The sequence below is a fragment of the Cebidichthys violaceus genome, unplaced genomic scaffold (assembly GCF_023349555.1).
Source record: "Cebidichthys violaceus isolate CVI_PGR_0920_01 unplaced genomic scaffold, fCebVio1.0.p SCAF_22, whole genome shotgun sequence".
NCBI lineage: Eukaryota > Metazoa > Chordata > Actinopteri > Perciformes > Stichaeidae > Cebidichthys > Cebidichthys violaceus.
The window spans coordinates 5,625,668-5,646,687 of NW_027176395.1; the positions used below are offsets into that span (position 1 = coordinate 5,625,668).

Consider the following 21,020-nt stretch of genomic DNA (forward strand, 5'->3'; position numbering starts at 1 on the left):
TGCATCAGCCACTTATTATTAAAAACTGCTAAATATTTCATTCTTATTACTGAGGTTATGACTTGCTAAAAATATTTACAGACAGTACTTTTACTGTACCACTACAGTAACACCACTAACAACACAGTGAACAGAGACACAACAAAGTGCTTATAAAACAACGTTTAATTGTAAAACCCACGTCAACAAGAAAGACACAAATGTACCCGACCCAGCATTTAACAAACACTGTCAACAAATTTCAGTTTGAACATTTGACATCCTTTATCTTCAAAAAACCTCAGTTTATATATATATATATATATATATATAAAAAAAAAAATCCATATTGTTAAATGGCAGCTTGTTCATCGTCACAGTTTTATTACCAGTTGGTTGCGTCTATAAAAGGTTCAATGGCGGGGTATGATTGGAAGGACATGTCGCGGTTCCTTCCCTGTCCGTGCAATCACACTGTCGCACAAACCTGCACGGCCGAGTAGAGCGCAGCACACCAACGCAACCGTTGTCAGGATGCTCGTGAAGCATTTTCACGTTCATGAGCAATAATGCAAACGTGGATTTCACTTTAAAGAGTGAGCAGACGGACAGAGAACAGAGGTAGATGTGTAAGATCAGAGTGTAACAGTGATTCCTGCTTTAAAGGGATATCTCGGTATGTTAACTTGTCATATGTTATAAGTTACATTATTACAATTTAGTTAATGTGGTTAGCATGACTGGTTGCATTACTGACACTAGTTTGCAGTGACTAGTTGTAGTTAAAGAGGGGAATACATTTACTTCAGTTGTTGATCTACATAAAAAATAACCACCTCTGTTAACAAAAATATAGGATATTATAGAAGAGTTTAGTGAAGAAAAAAAAACACTGTATCTGGTCTAGATTAGAAGCTTAGATGTTTGTGCTACGCTCTTATCGCCGCTCACCAACAGAGCTGGAGAGATACAGAAGTCCACTGGCGGATTGAAAAGGAGGAGTTAAAGCCCTAAAACGTCAGTGTCCGGTACAGATATAAAGGCTCCTTGAAATTGGAACCGTATATTGCATTTAGATGGTTCAGGAGGATTAAAATATTGTTCCTTTCTGAATGTACCGACTGACTCTGTCGTGGTCACGACCGCACACACACACACACACACGATTGAAATGACTTGTCTTGCATTTTTATTGCTGCTATCACTGCAACCAAGCCCTAACTGTTAAAAAATGCAAGACGCACGGCAAAAAACAAAAAGAACGCAACAATGAATTTAACGAAGGCAGCAGCGCTGGGTGCTCTCTGAAACGACACCTAACTATTCAAAACACCATAACGTAAAAAAACTCATTATTAGTCTCATACAAGACATTTAAACGGATCCACATGAAAAACTAAAAAGTACAAAAATGTTAAATATTTCATGCCACAGTCACAATTCATATATATGAACCAGTATTTCCTCATGTCAACGGAGGCTTCCTCAATAACAATCTGGATATAGGAATACAAATCTCAATGCTTACAATGACAGACAATAAGGAGGAGCCAGTGAAGCGAGACCTTCTCCTGGACCTCGTCACTGAGCGTGTACGGATTGGAACTTCCTGGTTTGAATACAGTTTTCCCGAATAACACTTCATATTCAAATGTTTTGCAAAACTCGGACAGCTGGTGAATACAATGCAGCTAACAATTCCTAAAAAAGCTTTTTGTGTTTGTTAAACGGCGTCCGTGTCAGATAACGGAGCTTGCTGGTTGTAAAATACATACAAAAGAAATACAAGCAGTCAAATGACGTTTGCTAAATCTAGGTGATGCTGTACTTTGGGTGTTGACACTGCTGCAATCAAAGCCAAACACAAAGCCAGATTTCGGTCGCACTCCCACTCAATCTATCTGTGTTAACACACCAAATAAACTGAGTTTAGACAACACTGTGCCTCAGTGCATGAAGACAATGGCCCTCACACCAAATACCACATTCTAGGAGGCGATGATTTCAAACCAAAATGTGACACCTATTTGGAAGAAAAACAGACCGATTCTGATTTGGTTCTCTGTCCAGTGATACATCTACAAATCTGGAGCACGCCATAACTCCTAAAATAGATTCTCACAATGAAATGAAATGTAATGAGTACCGGAATGAGTTTCAGTGGCTTCAGCAGACATGAGTCTTTAAACAGGTTTAACTCCGGCTGTGATACTTTCCCGCATAGCCCAATTTTGAACAAAAGTACTGGCAACTACCATGTCAGTGGAAACGATGCTCCTGCTGTCCGTTAAAGGGATTCAAACCCGCGAGTCCTTATTGTGTGTCGGCACCAAGAGGCAGCTTACCGACCGGTGTCCCTGTTAGCGGAAGGGTTTGTAGTGACGACTCTGAGAAAATGTCCAGCTTGCAGAAAGTGAATGCTGCCGTGTGTGTGTCGTGTTTGTGTTTGGATTTATTGTGCGTGTGTTTGCGGTCCATGTGCGTTTTGAGTGCGCTCTGTAATGTGTGACTGTGTGTGTGTGTTCCTCAGCAGTTGAGAATGGGCCTGCTTCTGTCTTGTCTGAACGGGAACACAGGGCTGTCAGAGTCAGCCTTCCCTCTGTGGGGACCCAGCGAAGCCACGGCCTGGAAGACGACACACACACACACACACACACACACACACACACACACACACACACACACACACACACACACACACATTATTATTGTTAAATAACACACACAGCAATGGTACTGTGGGACAAAGTCACCGCATTTTGCACACCTTTCTGATAGCCGTCCAGTCCTCCAGGACGTCCAGGTCGGGCAGCATGTAGACGATATACGGGCGTGAGCAGAGTTAAGGATGGCGCCACGAGGAGCAGAATACAAGGACACATCTAGATACCAGCATTTGGTGCTTTATAGAAGCAGCGTTAGTGCTCAGTCGTGTGGACAGTGACAGAGATATTAACAGTGGAAGGATATCAGACACCACTGAAGGTCGTCTCCTCTTCTTGTCCGGACTTAAAGCGTCTCTCCTCTTCTTCCTTCCCGATAACTCGTCATTCCACAACTCTGATAAGAGAGACACGGACGGATTCAGTATAATACACAGTGCTGGATGCGTCTAGTGTGTTCTTGCTACTGTAGTTCAAATGTATTTAGTTGCATGACATCACACGAGTGTGCTCTGAGTGCGTCACCTGATGTAATATCTATGCTGTGTCGGTCTTCCTCCAGCCTTCTAATTTTCTCCTCCAGTTCACTCTGTACTGTGTCCAACAGCAGCAGCTTCTCGCTCTGCGCGCACACACACACACACACACACACACACACACACACACACACACACACACACACACACACACACACACACACAAGCGTAGACCTAATATTAGCAAAAGAACTGTCCAACACACAAGCATACATCCAAATACTTACATACACAACCACCAATGACACAAATCAAAAACATTCACTCAAATTCAAAGCTAATTCAGAATTATTAATGAATCTTAGAGACGAGGATGCAAAGAAAATGCATCTCCTCAGCAATTTTTTTGTAAGACAGAAGGTAATTAAAGTGTGTGTGTGTGTGTGTGTGTGTGTGTGTGTGTGTGTGTGTGTGTGTGTGTGTGTGTGTGTGTGTGTGTGTGTGTGTCTGACCTCCCAGTGCTGGCATGCTGCCTGGATCTCACACTCATACTTGTTCTTCACAGACTCCAGACAAAGCTCTCTGTAGATGCCTGACGAAAGCAGAGGGAACGATAAGAGTGAATAAAGGAGTGAGCGAGCGAGACGTGCCGAGTGCGTCCGCGTGTCCAGGTTTACCTGCCACCTTGGTGCGGACCTGCATGTTCTCCAGCAGCAGGGCCAGAGGCTCCAGGTATTCCGCCGCCCGGCCGGCCTCCACCTCTCCCAGCTTGCTGTTCACCTGGCTGAGACGCTCGTGATACAACCTGCGCACAAACACGGGTGTAACTACAAGATCCTATCAATGATTTATTTTATTTTTTTCTTTACATTTCACATTTCTAAATGTTAAAGTCATGAGATGAATCTATTTCTGTCTCACTGGTCTTTGAGATCCGTGAACTGTTTCTCCAGGTTGGACATTTCATCAAGACACTCCGTCCTCCTCCGCTCACAGTCCTCCTCGTCCATTTCTGGAAAATGACAAAGCACACAAACGCCTCGAGATGAATTATTATGAAGTTATGAATCGGGATGGGGGAAGACATGTTTCTGCTAGGTTATGCGTCTGCCAGCCATAAAATATTTATTATTACAAACAAGCAGTGTCTCAAGGATGGACAACTCATAGCGTGCAGGATGTCCAGTCTAACCTTTGACAGAATCATAGACTGAAATTATGTTACTTTTTAATGGCAATCATTAACATTTGAATAAGAATGTTGTGCTCATTTTCTACTGTTTTTTTTTTTTTTATTTTTTTTTTTTTTACCAGAGCTGTCTCCATCCTCAGAGACAGAGGAGGTGTCGGAATCCTCCTCCTCTGAGCTGGACGCCTCTTGCTCCTGCTCCTCCACCTCCATCTCCTCCGCTGTGCTCTCCTTCTTCTCCCGGTCACGGTGCACTGGCATGGCAGCGAGTCAGCTCCAGACTGGTGGTGTGGGATAGAGAGACAATGTCAGGCTTTTTTTTACAGACAAAAAAAGTGATGATTCATAATTATAGACTTGCTGAACACATAGATAAAGTTTCTTTCCCCAGATATGATTAGCGAATTTCTGAAAAACCTGCTCCAGAGTTGTAGGATGACTGCAGCATCAACAAACAAAAAGTATGAGTTCATCACCTCGATTTGTTGAGCAGCTGATTCCAGAAATATTTCCACATTTCTGGTTTTTCATCCATTTGACTGTAATATCTTACATACAGCCTCTGCTAACATAGATAGATAGATAGTTACTTTATTAATCCCACAAGGGGAAATGTTTTCGCTGCAGCAGCATTAATAGGTACAGGTAAAGCAATACAAAACAACAGAGTAAATATATAAAATAATAAATATAAAAATGGACAATGTATACAATAAAATATAATATTAAATGAACTAACGAAACAATAGTGCAAATATTTAACCAAACAAACAAACATCAGTGTAACGGTGATATAGTTATCCCCATTGCTGTTTACCAAATGCAGGTAGTGATGTGGGGAAGCCACCGAAAGTCTATTCCAACTTATCAATGTTTTATTCATATTTATTTCTTCATGAATCTTTATTTTTATGGTGGCGAAAATCATATCTGAAATAATGTGGTAAACAGTGTCTTCCGTCACAACAAGAATGAAACCCTCTTGGCTTTATTATAACGTTATTGCTTGAGACTAGCTATTACATGTTAATCAAGCAAAGTGATTGTAATTGACGAGGACATCTGGGTGTTTTGCCTTTGTAATCACTGCACAGGACAAATAAACAATAACAAACGACAACACATCAAGTTAGCATTACGTTAGCATGTTAGCTATCCAGTACAGTTAGTTAGCAAGAAAGATTAGCACGACTTGTCACAAATATATATTAATAAAGAAGCGTAAAACTAATCCATAACTCACGAGATGGGGAGGTGCAAGACGTTTGCGAGATTGTTTCAAGAAAAGCAAAAGAAGCCTAAACTTATTTCTTCTCCCTCGGTTACAATCCCACTCGTGTGTCCCAGCTAAGCTAAAAACAAGTCATAGAAGGGCGCTTTTATTTGAGTAGGGAGTTGTAGTTTTATGTATCGCCAATCTTCTCCTCACTAAAGGATTAACAACCAGCTACAAACTACATTACCCGTCAGCACTGTAACTTGAACGAGGTGGAGCATTCGAGCACAACTGTCGAAATGCAATTAAAACTTTAGAGCCAGTAAAATAGGAAACGCTGTTGGAATCAGAAATATATTGCACATTTGTAAATGATATAAGCAGAGTTTTCTTATTGTTGAACCATGTTGACGTTGGATTTTTCTGGTATCTATTATTTTGTTTTGCCTCCTCCCTCCTCCGCCATGATGTTTTCTACGTGAACAGCGGAGCTAAGTAACTAGCTAGTGTAGCCTTCAGGCTGCGGACTGTTGTGGAAGGGAGGTGCATTCGGCTGCAATGGATGGATGCTTTTACCCCGCTACGTTTTATCTATTTGTCTTAGTTTAAACAGAATGCGACAACAACATTGACACATTGATAAGCTCCGCGCTGTTGCGGAGGGCTGCTAATTTGCCGCACGGCGTTAATAAATGATCCAGGAGCAGCGCTTTTTCGTTATACTTTGAAGATTAACGCTAGCTAAGGCTGTTCAAGTGGCTACCCAGTTAGCACCTCCTTGCTGTCTACCATCGCATTCCTGTGTCTCCAGCCCCAGGAATGTTCTCCAAAAAGCCTCATGGGGACGTTAAAAAATCAACACAGAAAGTGTTGGACCCAAAGAAGGATGTGTTGACGAGGCTGAAGCATCTCAGAATAGTCATAGGTAAGTTAAACATAATGAATAAGCCGCTAACAGGTTAGCGTATCGTGCCAGTCTGTGGATACAGGGCATGCCACACCAAACTCATCTCGAAAATCACCAATTTCAAAGTTGCCTTGTATGTGAACAGAGACGTGGGCTTTTTAATGACAAACTTTAAGACCATATTTTTTTATTTTTTTTAAATATCGAACTTTAACATTACTTGCTAATTTCAGCAGCTGACCTGTAGTCCATTGCAATCATTTGATCCACATTTCGTCCATCGTTATTATTGCTGTTACTTAATCTTTACCAGAACTACTGCGATGGGCAGTAATGAGCCTTGTGTGCTAAAAGTCTAAATATATTCAAAAGTAAATGAGGTTAGCTGTATCCGCTGTCAACAGAATCCATCGAGGTGGAAAAGGGCTTTAAAAGTGTGCTTTAATACGATGTGCAGGTGGCAGTGTGTTACATTGTCAGGTCTTTGAATGGAGTTTTTGGCTTTGGGTCTCTGCATAGAGGATAATCGGACGCAATGCGTTTATTACAGTGTAATAACGCGTCTAAGAAGCATAACATGTCGGTGCTTGTATACGCTGTTGGTCAGGCTGTTGTGATTTCTGTAGGGGTGTGCCTGAGTGCTCTATAAAGACCTGTGGTGTGAGCAATGCTGTGCTTTTGTTAAACTTGGGTTTAGATGTGTTGCACACACAGTGCCAATTGCAGTGTTTTGAATGTGTGTTGTAGAATAGGGAAGGGTTGGTAGGGCGATGGACATTAATAAGTGATGGATCTGTGAGTGCCTCAGTGTTTTCGTTGGCACACACTAGGTTTCACACACAAACACTGCCTGGAAAGGGAAACAGCCTCTACTATTTCCTCTTATGTCCAGTACAGTAGCTCAACTTCCTGTTTCTATTGTAAGAGCTACTGGGTTGTGTATGTGTGCGCTTGTGTGTGTGTGTGTGTGTGTGTGTGTGTGTGTGTGTGTGTGTGTGAGACAGAGAGGGAAAGGGCTGTGCCCCTCTCTGTGCTCTATGGGGAGTACAAGACCTTGATAACAATCACAGAGACACGCACACACAAACACACTTGTTACATTGTTTGAGAAGGAACACGCTGACCCCCGAACAATAGCTAACCACACAATCGTGGTGCCGGACCACCGTTTGAAGAAAATGCACAAGGACACTGTTAGTTGCAGCACTGATGGTAACTAATAACAACTCCACAGCAAGAATCACATTGTTGTTATTGTTCATGTAGTGTTCACTCTCATGAAAACTTAAAATTCTAAAAATTATTAGAAGTCCAACTCTCTCTGTTTCTATCATGACAATTCCTTAATAAATAATATATATATATATATATATATATATATATATATATATATATATATATATATATATATATATATATATAGAAAAAACTTGTTTCACTTAAATGTTTGCAAATACAATCATTCAAGTCAGCTCATCTTAAATGACTTTTTTCAGTAAAGCAGGTGATGTTATAGATTGCTGGTTCAGACCGCGACTTAAGAATAGCGGGTAAATGTAGCTCCGGTCATCGTGGACTCGAACATCTGAGGTCTAAACCGATATAGCATTCACCGCTGCTACTTGTCAATGCATGTGAAGATAAATACTATAATAAATGCTTTGCTGTGGGTTTTGTAGAAAAATAGCTCCTGTACATCAGCCATCGAGGGTGTGTGTGTGTAATCAGCTAGTGAGAAATGTTGTGTTCAAAATGTCAGTGCCCCAAGGAAGAGATAGAGAAGCACTCAGAGAGGCCACTAACACCTTAGAAGGGCAACCATAGAGCGCGTGTGTGCGTGTGTGCGTGCGTGTGTGTGTGTGTGTGTTCAGCTCATCTTTCAGACTTCATATAAACAAACTCAGAGATTACAATCACCAGAAGCTCCTCTGAGTGTGTCTACCTGTGCACATGCACGTCGTTTTAAAGCCTAATGTCCTGCGTGCTCGTGTGTTTTCTTTCACTTTTGACCCTGAACTACCGCGGCGGTTGCATCCTCTGTATGAGCGTGTGTTTTATCTCTGCGTCTCCTTCCTAATGACAGAGATGTAGTCCAGAGAACACATAAAGCATAGACCCAGACTGGGCTTGGAGTGTGTTTTAGTGCAGGTCGACATGACACAAGTGTGTTTAGTGAAGCTAGATGCTGCCGCGAGGTTATGTTGCTCAAATATATATTTCCTGTGATGCACAGTAAGAACACTCTTATAGATGTGTTTATACTTCTGGCCCGAAAACATTTAGACTAAAGCTGGATAGAGAAGAGCCTTTAACTGGTTTCATTGTTTATTTCAAAACCACATTATTCAATACTTATTCTGAAGATTTCTACCTTTTCTGTGGCGTTTTAATTGCTATATTTTATTAATTTTGTTCCCTAACTGCATACAGCTGTGAGAGTGATGCTGAGGGAGATGTCCCTCAGTTTTGTGAACGTGTGACATCATGAGGAATGCACTCGAGGAACGGTCATGGAACCGAATCCAGTGTTGAACACTAATTATCAGCCCCCCCCCCATTTCCCAGAAAACGCGGAACCGTCGGAGCTGAAACAGTTCTTCGACGTGAACTACTCCCATATCTACTATGTCTTCTTTGAGAACTTTGTCACCATTGAGGTCAGCCTCAAGCAAAAAGGTACGTTTTACTCCACCGTCAACCAAACACTTTAGGTGAGCTCTGATTGGTCAGCTTTCACAGCTCTGAAATAGAGTGATTCCATTTAGCCGTGTCTCTGTGCTTTTATTCAAACTCGTCTGTGTGTTTCAGGTCACAAGTCTCAGAGGGAGGAGCTGGACTCTATTCTCTTCATCTTCGAGGTAAGAAAACATCATTAAATCCAGTGAGGGTTTGTGATTCCACGAGCGCTAGCTTCCTGTTGGTGGTGTTGGTCGGTGCCGTGGCTCCAGCCGGCATTGACCTCAGACCGCTGGCATTTAGCAGCACTGAGCTGCTCGGTGCTTGGAGCAGCCAGGATAAGATAGCGGTCAGTATGCGTGTGTTTACTGACCTCCATTTGGCCCCACGCTCTTTAAATTCAGAACAAGGGCTGGGCAAAGCACAAGTCCAGTGAGTGCTTGGACTGGAGAATGTGATTAAAATAGATTTTCCCTTAGAGGTATTAGTTCGAATAAAGATGGACAATAAACTTTTTTTTTTTTATTTATCACTGGCTAAAACCTTAGGTGGGCACCAAAAATTCCTTCAGGCAGGAAAACCCCTGAATTAACAATAACACAACACGTCTTATGGCAAAAATGGTCCTCAGTATCTGAATATTTATTTATTTATACATTTCTTTTCTCCAGAAAATCCTCCAGCTCTTGCCAGAGAGAATCCAGAGCCGATGGCAGTTCCACAGCATCGGTAACTCGAGCAAAAACACATTATTCATATATTAGTGTTGGGGTTTAGCTTCACTAGCATGTTTTCTTGCAGTTTGGCTTTTTTCTTTTTACCAACACAAAAGTGTCTAAATTCTGACTTTAATGTTACTCGAGCTCCCTGACCTGACGTTATATTCACTGCACACTGTTGGTTAGACTTGGCTGACATGTGTTTCTCTTTCAGGGCTGATTCTCAAAAAGCTGCTGCACACTGGGAATTCTCTGAAGGTAGCGCTCTGATTTGTTGTCGACTTTGTGTTACCGCTCCCTCATAGCTCTTACATCCTTATCCTCCCCGCCTCCCAAGAGGATGTGTACAATACGTGTATCATTTCATATTTTTTTAAATGCTGCAAGCAACATGTACTAATTTGGATTCTCTTCACACCTCTTCTCCATCCCTCGGCGTAGATCCGTCGGGAAGGCGTGCGCCTGTTCCTGCTGTGGATGCAGGCGCTGCAGAGCAATGCGGAGCGCGAGCAGCTCTGCATGTTCGCCTGTTTGATTCCTGGCTTCCCGGCTCCGCTCTGCCACGGGACCCCACGCACCCTGGACACTCTGATCAACCCTCCGCTGAGTTTAACAGAGAGTTAGTAGTAGAAGAAGACACACACACACACACACACACACACACACACACACACACACACACACAGTGGGGTTAGACTAATACAGGGGTCGGTAATTGGCGGACCGCGGTCTGGATCCGGACCCAGACGCTGTCCTATCCGGACCCGGACATATAATTGAGAATCATACATTTTGGCGGGCGCTAATGTTTTAACCTGCGCATCTTTTTTGGCCTTTACGGCACTCATTCAGCAGTTCAGGAAACACACTGACCAATTGCATGCATTAATTTAATCTCACGTGACGCTGCTCAGCCAATCAAATGTTTATTCCAAAATGCACTGTGAGTCGAATGAAATTATGCAGACAGGCGAGAGACGGACACCATTGAGAGAGGCGGAGAGCATTGAGAGAGACGGAGAGACGGAGAGCAGTGAGAGAGACGGAGAGCAGTGAGAGAGACAGAGAGACGGAGAGCAGTGAGAGAGACGGAGAGCAGTGAGAGAGACGGAGAGCAGTGAGAGAGACGGAGAGACGGAGAGCAGTGAGAGAGACGGAGAGACGGAGAGCAGTGAGAGAGACGGAGAGCAGTGAGAGAGACGGAGAGACGGAGAACAGTGAGAGAGACGGAGAGAGAGACGGAGAACTGTGAGAGAGACGGAGAGCAGTGAGAGAGACGGAGAGCAGTGAGAGAGACGGAGAGACCGAGAACAGTGAGAGAGACGGAGAGAGAGACGGAGAGCAGTGAGAGAGACGGAGAACAGTGAGAGAGACGGAGAGACGGAGAGCAGTGAGAGAGACGGAGAACAGTGAGAGAGACGGAGAACAGTGAGAGAGACGGAGAGACAGAGAGCAGTGAGAGAGATGGAGAGCAGTGAGAGAGATGGAGAGCAGTGAGAGAGACGGAGAACAGTGAGAGAGACGGAGAGACGGAGAACAGTGAGAGAGACGGAGAGCAGTGAGAGAGACGGAGAGACGGAGAGCAGTGAGAGAGACGGAGAGACGGAGAACAGTGAGAGAGACAGAGAGACGGAGAGCAGTGAGAGAGAGCAGTGGGAGAAGTAAGTCGGAGAAGCATTAACATGGCGTGCTCTAAAAAGAGAAAAGTGGACCTCGAAAACCGAGCTTTTAATAAAGAATGGACGGACTTGTATTTGTTCATTCTTCCTGCTGGCGCTACAAAACCACTCTGTCTCATATGTTCAGAGACCATGGCCATTATTAAAAGCGCCAATGTGAAACGCCACTATGAGACCAAACACAAATCTTTCGACCAAACATACCCACTCCAGTCTGAACTGAGGGCACAGAAGATAAACGATTTAAGAGCCCAATATGAACGTTCCACCAGAATATTAACAAATTCATTCACTGCCCAACAACGTGCTTATGAATGTTCTCTGAAAGTTGCTTGGATTTTGGGTCAACATAAAAAGCCATTCACTGACGGAGAGGTTGTCAAGGAGTGCATGAGTGCAGTAACTGGAACTTTACTTGAGGGGAAACAAAAAGAAGAGTTATGGATCTACTAGCACAGCTGGATGAAAATATTCATAAAGCACCCTGTGTTGGCTTAGCTGTAGATGAGTCCACTGATGTGTCTGACAATGCTCAGCTCTTAGTTTACGTGAGGTTCTTTAACAAGGAGAAGAAAGAGTTCTGTGAAGATCTGTTGGGTGTTACACCACTTAAGACCAGTACAAGAGGAGAGGACATCTATCTGGCCATAAAGGAGATGTTAACTGAAAGGGGAATAGAGCCGCAACAAGTGGTTTCAATAACCACAGATGGAGCCCCTGCCATGGTAGGGAGAGAGAAAGGTGTTGTGGCAAGAATGAAAGAGGACAATCCTGAGCTCATCTCATACCATTGCATAATTCATCAATCTGTCCTGTGCTCCGCTTTGTCAGATGAATATGCTGAGGTGATGAACATAGTTATGAGATTGATTAACTTTCTCAGAGCATCCTCTTCCCTTCAGCATCGCATGTTAAGGGAATTTCTAAGAGAAGTTGATGCGAATGCTGATGACCTTCTGCTGCACAACAACATTAGATGGCTCAGCAAAGGCCGGGTGTTGGAGCGCTTTTGGTCCATTCGAAAGGAAACTGTTGCTTTCCTTAAACAGCTGAAGAGCCAGAAGGCAACACAATTTTCTCTCTTTTTAGAAGACGAGAACAATATGCATATCGTTGCTTTTCTGGTAGACATCACTTCACACCTGAGTGAACTAAACGTAAAGCTGCAGGGCAAAAACAATTCAGTTTGTGACCTGATGACAGCTGTACGCTCCTTCCAGAGGAAACTTGAGGTGTTTAAGGAAGACCTGCAGGCAGACTGTGCACACTTTCCAACAGTGCAGGATCAGGTATGGGTGAGCGAGATGCATCTACTTTTGTTAACTTTGTTGACAAGCTGCGTGTAAACTTCTGCACACGCTTTGAAAACTTCAGCTTTGGACAGCAGCTCACCCTGTTCATTCAGAACCCATTCCTCATCACAGATGTCAGAGGGTTCTCAAAGGAAGTCACACAGCACTTTAAGTGGGCAAATCCTGGGCCTCTCCAGATGCAACTGATCGATCTTCAAGCAGATGTAGCCCTGAAAGAGCATTTTGGAGGAACTGACCCTGCCACCTTCTGGCTCCAAATGGTTTCGGAGACAGCTTGCCCAGGTCTGAGGAAAGTAGCTCTGTACATCTTAACCATGTTCGGCTCCACATACAGCTGTGAGGCAGCTTTTTCCTCTATGAACATTATTAAAAACAAATATCGTTCCAGGATATCCAATGAGCACCTTCATATGTGCATGAGACTAGCCCTGACACCATTCCAGCCCAGATTTAAAATCCTGGCAGGACAAGCTACAACTCACTTCTCTCACTCAACAAGAAAAAGAGATGGAGTGGGATGTAAGGGAAAGAAAGAGAAAAGGCGGTGTTAAAGCTGTTCAATTGTTAAGAGATTGTTTATTATAAAGTTGACAGATCATTATGATGTTAACAAAAGAGAAGAAAAAAGTTAACTCCAGCCACACTCTTTAATTTTCATTAATTTTTCTAAAATCAAGCACTTTTTTTTAATAAGATGTAAGTTTTTCAAAAGTTATTTTTTGTGTATTTTATTTTTAGATGGAGCCTTTATTTTACTTGAAATGAGAGAAGAACATTTATTTATGTATTTCTGTGTATTATTTATAATCCATCCAGTTCAATTTGAAAACAGAATAATAATTGTTAAAATATAGTTGATGTGTGTGATGTCTTTATTTAAATTTGACAGTTGTTGACTACACAGAGACGTTGTTACTACTACTAGGCTACTATATGGCACTAAATGGCGCAAGTTAGATATTATTATAATGTTCCGGACCTTTGCACGAGGAGATTTTCTCAATCTGGACCTTTTGGAATTTTAATTGAATACCCCTGCACTAATAAGTGGGCTCAACATTCAGCTATCATCATATCAAAAATAAGATTTAGAACCTCATACATTACTTTCTACAATGTATGCATAGAGTAGACATATGACAACATATTTAGCAGCATTCATTGTTTCATAAACACTAAATGTCTCCCCCCCCCCTTACAGCTCAGGTTACCCCAGAAGAGATCACTCCATTGGTTCCTCCCCAGTCAGGTGACAAGAACCAGGAAGACCTCACCGCTTACTTTTTAGAAGCGCTGCTCAAATACATGGTAAACCAGGTATTATCATTTTTCCTTACTAACACCTTTGCAAATGTTGTGATGCCTCACCAATGCAACTAATGTGTAAGCAAGCAGAAAGCAGGTATGAGAGGTCTGTAATCTACTGACACTATCATGTATACAAACTTGATGGTAGAGGAAATATTCATCTAATCACTCACTGGTCACTAATCACTAACTCAAATGTAAATGTAACCCTTTATTGACACAAACAGACCTTGTTCTTGTATTTTCTCTTCCTGCTGCTATCACACACACACACACACACACACACACACACACACACACACACACACTTACACATATAGACTTATACGTGCAGTTATACACACACTGATAACATTCTCCCTTAAACAATGGTGCTCTTCTCCGCTTGACCCTTTTTCGTGTGTGTAATGCTCTCTTTATAACACAAGCTGTGTGTGTGTGTGTGTGTGTGTGTGTGTGTGTGTGTGTGTGTGTGTCCACCAGGCCAAATCTCTCGAGTGGCGTTGTAAAGAGAACCACGAACGTGGCTTCAGTTTCCTCTTTGCTCACTTCCGGAAGTTTTACCTTCCTCACATCTTTCCCAACTTCGCCATGGAGACCAGCCTCTACAGCCCAATACTCGGTCAGTTACATTTGGATTCTAAAGAGCTGCTGGATGCTGTACATCCTGTAGCATATTGGATTGCATTGAACAGTAATGTTGCATCACTGTGACCCCAGACCACACAGATTAAAGATTTCCCCCTCTCTCCCTGCAGACGTGCCCCCGATGCGTTCCAAGCCCTACTACAGCGTGGTGCGCAGGGAGCAAGACGGCGGTGAGACCGTGTACTGCACCAAGGAGAGCTTCCTTCAGGCCCGAGTCATCTTCATCCGCTGGCTGGTTTCCTTCTGGCTGGAGCCACGGCCCAACACGCACACACACATCCCAGGAACAGAGGGGGAGAACGTCCCCAAGAACATACAGGTGAGCGCATGTTTTACTCTGTTTTACTGGTTCAAGTCACCGGAAAGTTCCATGTACTTAATTATATTGACATAACTACGGTGGCAACGTGTGAGACGTGACTTTCTGATTTCTATTTATTTTTATTGTATAACCTTACCTTTTGACCCCATCCAGCGAGCAGCAGCCGGTCTGGCAGCTCGCTCCGCGGGCAGCTCAGACGACAGCGGTGGCGGTGGGATCCGCTCTGACGGCCACCTCGAAGGCAGCGGCGGCTCATCCGGATCAGGCGGGGGCAGCTTGGGGCTGTCGGGGTGTCCGGGGGTCGGGGGGGAGCCCGAGCAAAGCCACTCCAACACGTCCACGCTGACCGAGAGGGAGCCCAGCTCCTCCTCACTCTGCTCCATGGATGAAGAGCAGCTCACGGACATGGAGGTGGTGAGGAGAGTGCTGACCAGCTCTAGAACCAACGTCAACTTCATCACTGAGATCTTTAGACAGGTGAAGGAGAAATACCTTTTTTCGATTAGTGTACTGGAGCAAAGCAATGTCCTGCTGTGGACGGGGGCAGCAGCAAATACATTAATGTAGCGTACACACTGATGTGTGAGGTTGTGTCTGCAGTTGGAGTGGATCTAGGTAGTATGCTTTGAATATTAGATTTGATATGCAGGGTCATCAGGTTAACTGCTATTCTGTCTTTAATACAATATGTCCAGGTACAAGTCACTTGATCTTTTACAAGCCTTTTTTTTTTTATCTACCCACAGGCATTTCTCCTTCCCATGTGCGAGGCTGCAGCGATGCGTAAAGTGGTGCGTGTTTACCAGGAGTGGATCTCCATGGAGGACAGGCCCGTGTTCATGAAGGAACCGGAGGAGGGCCCCTATCCCACCACCAGCAGCCTGGATTCAGGCTCGCAGCTCGGGGACAAGGAGGATGAGGTGAGGGATTACCTGAAGTCAGAAACATAATCCTGAAATGTTTAAGATGAAGGTAGCCCGGACAGGTCAGATCTTTTTTTATAGTGATTTACTATGTTTGACCTGCCCACTAACTATTCTTTCTCACTTTAATTGTGTGTGTTTGTTTTCTCTCTTCCTCAGGGAATGAGTAAGGCGGTTGACAGTGAATTGCTGGAGTACAGCGTTCATGCCGGGGTTCAGACGACACTACAGGTGTGGTCCTCACACGTTTCTGTCCGTTTCATACAACCACACAAAAGTCTCATTGCTGCAGTTGTCTTCTTACTGTTCTTACTTCACCTCGTAGAATCGTCGTAGAAAAAAAATAGTTTGTGGACCCATTTTACACCCCGATCGCTTGTCCCCCTTTTCAGGTATTTATCACCCACTCCTCCAACGTTTTCTTGCTGGAGCCAGCCAACGACATCAAGATCCTTTTGGAGGAGCACGTCGACATGTGCAAGCGAGTCCTGAACATCTACCGCAGCCTCGTCATGCATGAGACCATGGACCAGAAAACATGGTAAAAAACAACAACAGATATACGATAAATCACTATTGTTACTATGGACATCTAAATACATTTCGGGAGAATCATGTCATTAAAGGCTGCTTTTTTTAATGTATTTGTTTATAGGGAGCAGGTCTTGCTGGTTCTGCTGAGGGTGACGGAGTCAGTGATGAAAAGACCTCCATCCATCATGCCGCAGGGCAAGAAGAACAACACGCTGTCAGGCAGGCTGGCTGGACCCATCTTTCAGGTACATTAGTGTCACCATATCAAACTGGACAGATTTCTTTTTTCCCCTCTGCGTACCAAACATACAGTTTTTGTAAATGATCTGTGTGGTAGAAGAGGTACATGAAACAATGAATGAATGAATAGGAACATGCTGTTAGATGGACTGGCCCGTGGTGCTCTAAGTACTGAACAGTGACAGAAGTAATAATTATGTAAATAATGCAGATGGGTTCCCAGCTGCCTTCATCTTTTCTCTTTCTATACCCAGCATACTTGCTCTTATGCTTGTGATTGCATTCATTTTCTGAACACCTTAATGAAGTTTAATAGTGTCCAGGTGTGACCCAGCTCACTGAGAATGAGTAGAGAGCTTCTTAAACAGCTGAGTGTCCTCTCTCTCCCCTCTGTCTGCACAGACGCTGATAGTGGCCTGGATCAAGGGGAACTTAAACGTCTACATCAGCAGAGAGCTGTGGGACGACCTCCTCGCCGTCCTCTCCTCGCTCACCTGCTGGGATGAACTGGTCACCGAGTGGTCACTCACCATGGAGACCCTCACCAAGGTACCGGAAGTTGTTTTTCTCATTAACCTACAGGCGTTTTATATCCACACTGTGTATGGATGTGAATCAGTCAACTTCATTTGAAGTCAACAATGGTCATTAGAGAAGTAGAGGGGAAGCACAATGAATGAAACGGTGGTTTCATTCATTGCATGCCTGTTAATGTTTCCTCTCACTTTCATTCCATATCGAATGCCGTTAACATTAGCTGGATTACATTGATTGCATATGAAGAATCACACTTTAGCACTAGTTAAACAGTGATCTTGCCTCCATCTCAACCATTATGCTGCAGTAACATAAACATTATGTGTTGAAGCAGTGTGTTGGTTTTGTCGTGCCTCAGGTGTTGGCCAGGAACCTGTACAGTGTTGATCTGAACGAGCTGCCTCTGGACAAACTCAGTGAACAAAAACAGAAGAAGCACAAAGGAAAAGGTTCGTCAAGAGACGCTTTTAGCCTTCTTTAAATGAACCTGTATGAATCATGATCTGAAATACAGACGGCTGTTTTTCACTTCAAGTTCCCACACCTACCAAAGATATAATCTATGTGACATAATTCTTAGTTTCATATCTAATATCCTAAAAGTCAAAGATGCAGTGAAGGCACTCCAGCCCACACTTTCTACAGTTTCTTACTTTGGCTGTCAGCACAAGGAAAATGATCACAATTTAAATAAACGTAAGTTGGACATTATAAAAATGTACAAAGTAAGAAAGAAAATCCCAAAATATGAAATAAAGCCAAAATGAAAGGAGCCCAAGAAGAACTGGGATATTTAAAATATAACCAATAGCCTAGTATGAAAGAGAATAAACCTTTTCTCTACACAGGTCTATTCCTTGCATAGTTTCTGATGGAGGTGACATAAGTACCATTATATGCACATTGAGAGATGATATCCCGCTCCCCCCATCCACACCAGGTATCGGCTCGGAGGGCCAGAGACAGATTGTGGATCGCTCCTTCTCTAAAGGCTGGAGCAGAGACCAGCCGGTCCAAGCGGCAGCCATGAGGCAGCGAAGCGCCACCACCGCCGGCTCCCCGGGCATCGAAAAGGCCAGAAGTATCGTCCGCCAGAAGACTGTAGGTCAGTATCCTCCTCTTCCACGGCTGTCCTCCTCCTGCGTGTGTGTGTGTGTCTGTGTCTGTGTCTGTGTCTGTGTGTGTGTGTGTGTGTGTGTGTGTGTGTGTGTGTGTGTGTGTGTGTGTGTGAGAGTGTGAGTCGCAAGTCTAAAGGCCAGTGTTTAAAACTGGCTGGCGTGTGAGTGAGGGTATCTGAAAAAACTCATACTCTGTCTTTCCTCAGCGTTCTTAAGACAAGGCTTCTCTTCCTCTAAGTCACTTCTGTTTGACTTGACGTCTCCACCTCTTTTCCCCTCCTGCCTGTGTGGCTGACAGGAAGTCGTGGTTTACTGTGATTCCTCCTCCTCTGTGGAGTCTTTGTGCGAAGCCTTTAACTGTGGCCATTGGTGTGAACGAAATGGCCAGAACACCACAGTGAAATACCAGTTTAGAGCCAGATGAAGGCAACTCATGCACATGCATTTTCTTAAACTGCTTAAAAAGCAAGGGTCCTTCAATACACGCAACTAAATGTTTTCTTTTTTAATCCACATTTCTCCTGTCTCTAGGTGTTTGCTTTTTTATTAATCACAGTAGTTTATTTGTTTTAACAAAAGAGGTTCTGCTCCAATCGTCATTGATGACAAGTGCATAACCTGACAGAGTGTAGTAAGAGTGTTGTTTGTGGCTACTATAGTGGACTCTAAGAAACAACAAATATTGGTGATTGCAGGGTTTCCGTAGTACCTAGAAAAACCTAAAGACGTCTACATAATATATTTAATCAACCTAAATAAGAAGACCCTTGTTGAGATTAGCAGCTTCTCTCTCTGCAGTTTCCAGTGGTTTTCGCACCACCTGTAACCGTTCTAAAATGTCTCACTGTGACTTTCCCTGTGACAAATGAGCCCACACATGCTAACCAACATTCTTGCAGGTGTGCAGTTGTTTTCTCTCATTTATTTTCAGCTACGTAGTCAAATGCTAACATATCAGTGGTCAAACTTGCAGACAACTACATTTTGTTGTGACTGCAAGTAAACGGTGGACCTGACGGCTAAATGCGCTGCTCCTGTGTGTCCTGGTCTGAGCTGAGCTGTAGAGTCTCGCTGTCTCTCCTCCAGAACTGCTAACCCTGTCTCACTCTTCCTTCACCTTCCTTGTCTCCTTCCCTCCGCGTCCGCCCTTTAACCTTCCTCTTTTCTACGATCTTTTCTGCTCCCACTTTTGACATTGTTTTCATTCCTTTCCCTCTTCCGTCCTCGCCCATACGTCCACCTTTCTTCCACTCACCTCTTCGCCTCACTTCAACAACACACCCCCCCTCCCCCTCTTGCTTCCTTTATTGTCTAATTTCCTTCCTTCCCTGTCTCACACTCTTCTTCTGTCCCTCTTCTATCTGCTCTTCCCACCTCTTCAGCCCTGCGTAGCTGCTCTACGGGGGACTCTCTGCTGTCCTCAGCTTTTATCCGCAGCGCTAAGAGTGCTCCTGCTCTGGCGCCGCCTCTTCCTGTCCTCCTCCACCACCACCACCACCCTTTACTACCCCCCCTTGCCGACCAGCTGGCAGGTACACACTCTTTGCACTGCCTGTCATGCTTGCCTGCCCCCCCCCCCCAGAAACTTGACTTGTCTCTAAGTCCATCAAAGAACTGAAACCGTGTGCCTGCGCTCCGTCTTTATCTATCATTTTGTTTCTGAGTTTTTGTCACTACTGAAGCAACAGTTTGCATGTGGTCACTCAGGAATCATACAACCCTTCCCTCTTCATACCTGTAACTGGGATGATCAGTGTGATTTGTGTGAAGTGCTTGAACATCCAAAGATGCATCATTCACTCGAATGCTGTGCGATTGTCCCACGAATCGCTTGCAGTGTTGCTTGGGACAAACGGATGATCATAGTTGAGTCTCAGTACTGTATGTGACGTATGTCCTCCGCGGTGTCCCAAAACTCATCATGGTTATTGTTCTTGACATGTGGGGCCTAGCGAGAGAATATATCGCCAAGCCGATACCTAACAATGTCATCTGTCATTTTCACTTTTTTTCTACAAATATTTCACTAATTCTTTGCTGTAAATTTGAATTATTTGTACAGGTAGTTGTGTCTCTGTTTCTGTTGACACGTCTGCATGAAACCTACCCATTCTCTGCTTGTTTGTCTGCCTGTTAACCTGCATCCTGTTCCTACCTGCCTGTCTGCACTCATGCACGCCCCTCTGTCCTCCTGCCTGCCTATGACGAGCACTTATTGTTTCAATGCTCTTCTCCTTGACCTCCCCGTCACCGCTGTCGTGTGACGTTTCATTCGATGCCGTGTATTCTTTGGATGGCATTTAATTTGACTCCTCCCCTTCTTTTCTTACTTTATTGTATCCTCTGCTGGAGTATTTTTTTACTTACTCGTGTTTTACTTGTTGTTTACTTTTGGGGTGTGTTTTGGGATGAGTACAGCTCTCTAAAAGTTTCTGTGTATTGACAATTTGATGTCCTACCAAAGTGAAAACTACCAAATGGACACAACAGATATTGGAAATTTGCATTTTGTGATTGAGGCTAACCTCTAGCAGCAAGGCGTGAGTGCATGCTGTTTGTGGTGTGGCTTTGCA

The 21,020-nt window shown here is 43.8% G+C and overlaps 2 protein-coding genes across 8 annotated transcripts in view; one reads left to right on the forward strand and one right to left on the reverse strand.

The window, feature by feature from the left end:
* Nucleotides 1-150: 150 nt before the first annotated feature.
* brms1la (BRMS1 like transcriptional repressor a) lies at nucleotides 151-5,664 on the reverse strand. The gene is made up of 9 exons (XM_068717981.1): nucleotides 5,551-5,664; nucleotides 4,430-4,588; nucleotides 4,040-4,130; nucleotides 3,796-3,923; nucleotides 3,631-3,710; nucleotides 3,168-3,264; nucleotides 2,950-3,039; nucleotides 2,747-2,811; nucleotides 151-2,604 (listed from the first exon to the last, which is right to left on the reverse strand). Exons 2-9 carry the CDS (start codon nucleotides 4,566-4,568, stop codon nucleotides 2,506-2,508), a joined length of 789 nt encoding a protein of 262 aa, XP_068574082.1. The 5' UTR covers nucleotides 4,569-4,588; nucleotides 5,551-5,664; the 3' UTR covers nucleotides 151-2,505.
* Nucleotides 5,665-5,980: 316 nt separating this feature from the next.
* Nucleotides 5,981-21,020, forward strand: part of ralgapa1 (Ral GTPase activating protein catalytic subunit alpha 1) — a 65,034-nt gene continuing 49,994 nt past the window's right edge. For 4 of the 7 annotated variants that reach the window (XM_068717665.1, XM_068717666.1, XM_068717667.1 and 1 more), the window contains exons 1-18: nucleotides 5,984-6,448; nucleotides 8,996-9,106; nucleotides 9,239-9,288; nucleotides 9,778-9,835; nucleotides 10,040-10,083; nucleotides 10,267-10,444; nucleotides 14,019-14,134; nucleotides 14,609-14,747; nucleotides 14,884-15,092; nucleotides 15,249-15,572; nucleotides 15,842-16,015; nucleotides 16,178-16,249; nucleotides 16,411-16,559; nucleotides 16,674-16,797; nucleotides 17,195-17,341; nucleotides 17,688-17,778; nucleotides 18,270-18,434; nucleotides 19,830-19,979. In XM_068717665.1, coding sequence (XP_068573766.1) covers nucleotides 6,343-6,448; nucleotides 8,996-9,106; nucleotides 9,239-9,288; nucleotides 9,778-9,835; nucleotides 10,040-10,083; nucleotides 10,267-10,444; nucleotides 14,019-14,134; nucleotides 14,609-14,747; nucleotides 14,884-15,092; nucleotides 15,249-15,572; nucleotides 15,842-16,015; nucleotides 16,178-16,249; nucleotides 16,411-16,559; nucleotides 16,674-16,797; nucleotides 17,195-17,341; nucleotides 17,688-17,778; nucleotides 18,270-18,434; nucleotides 19,830-19,979 — 2,407 coding nt within the window. In that variant the 5' untranslated portion in view covers nucleotides 5,984-6,342. Of the gene's footprint in view, nucleotides 6,449-8,995; nucleotides 9,107-9,238; nucleotides 9,289-9,777; nucleotides 9,836-10,039; nucleotides 10,084-10,266; nucleotides 10,445-14,018; nucleotides 14,135-14,608; nucleotides 14,748-14,883; nucleotides 15,093-15,248; nucleotides 15,573-15,841; nucleotides 16,016-16,177; nucleotides 16,250-16,410; nucleotides 16,560-16,673; nucleotides 16,798-17,194; nucleotides 17,342-17,687; nucleotides 17,779-18,269; nucleotides 18,435-19,829; nucleotides 19,980-21,020 lie in introns of all 7 variants that reach the window. The other 3 variants (XM_068717662.1, XM_068717664.1, XM_068717669.1) reach the window with 3 other exon arrangements.

What these genes read in the sequence shown, in the direction of transcription:
- brms1la (XM_068717981.1), bottom strand. Translation starts at nt 4,568, where the DNA reads ATGCCAGTGCACCGTGACCGGGAGAAGAAGGAGAGCACAGCGGAGGAG. An exon ending in TTCACGGATCTCAAAGACCA is followed by an intron (nt 3,924 to 4,039) that starts GTGAGACAGAAA and finishes GTTTGTGCGCAG; the next exon opens with GTTGTATCACGAGCGTCTCA. An exon ending in ACGACCTTCAGTGGTGTCTG is followed by an intron (nt 2,812 to 2,949) that starts ATATCCTTCCAC and finishes AACTCTGCTCAC; the next exon opens with GCCCGTATATCGTCTACATG.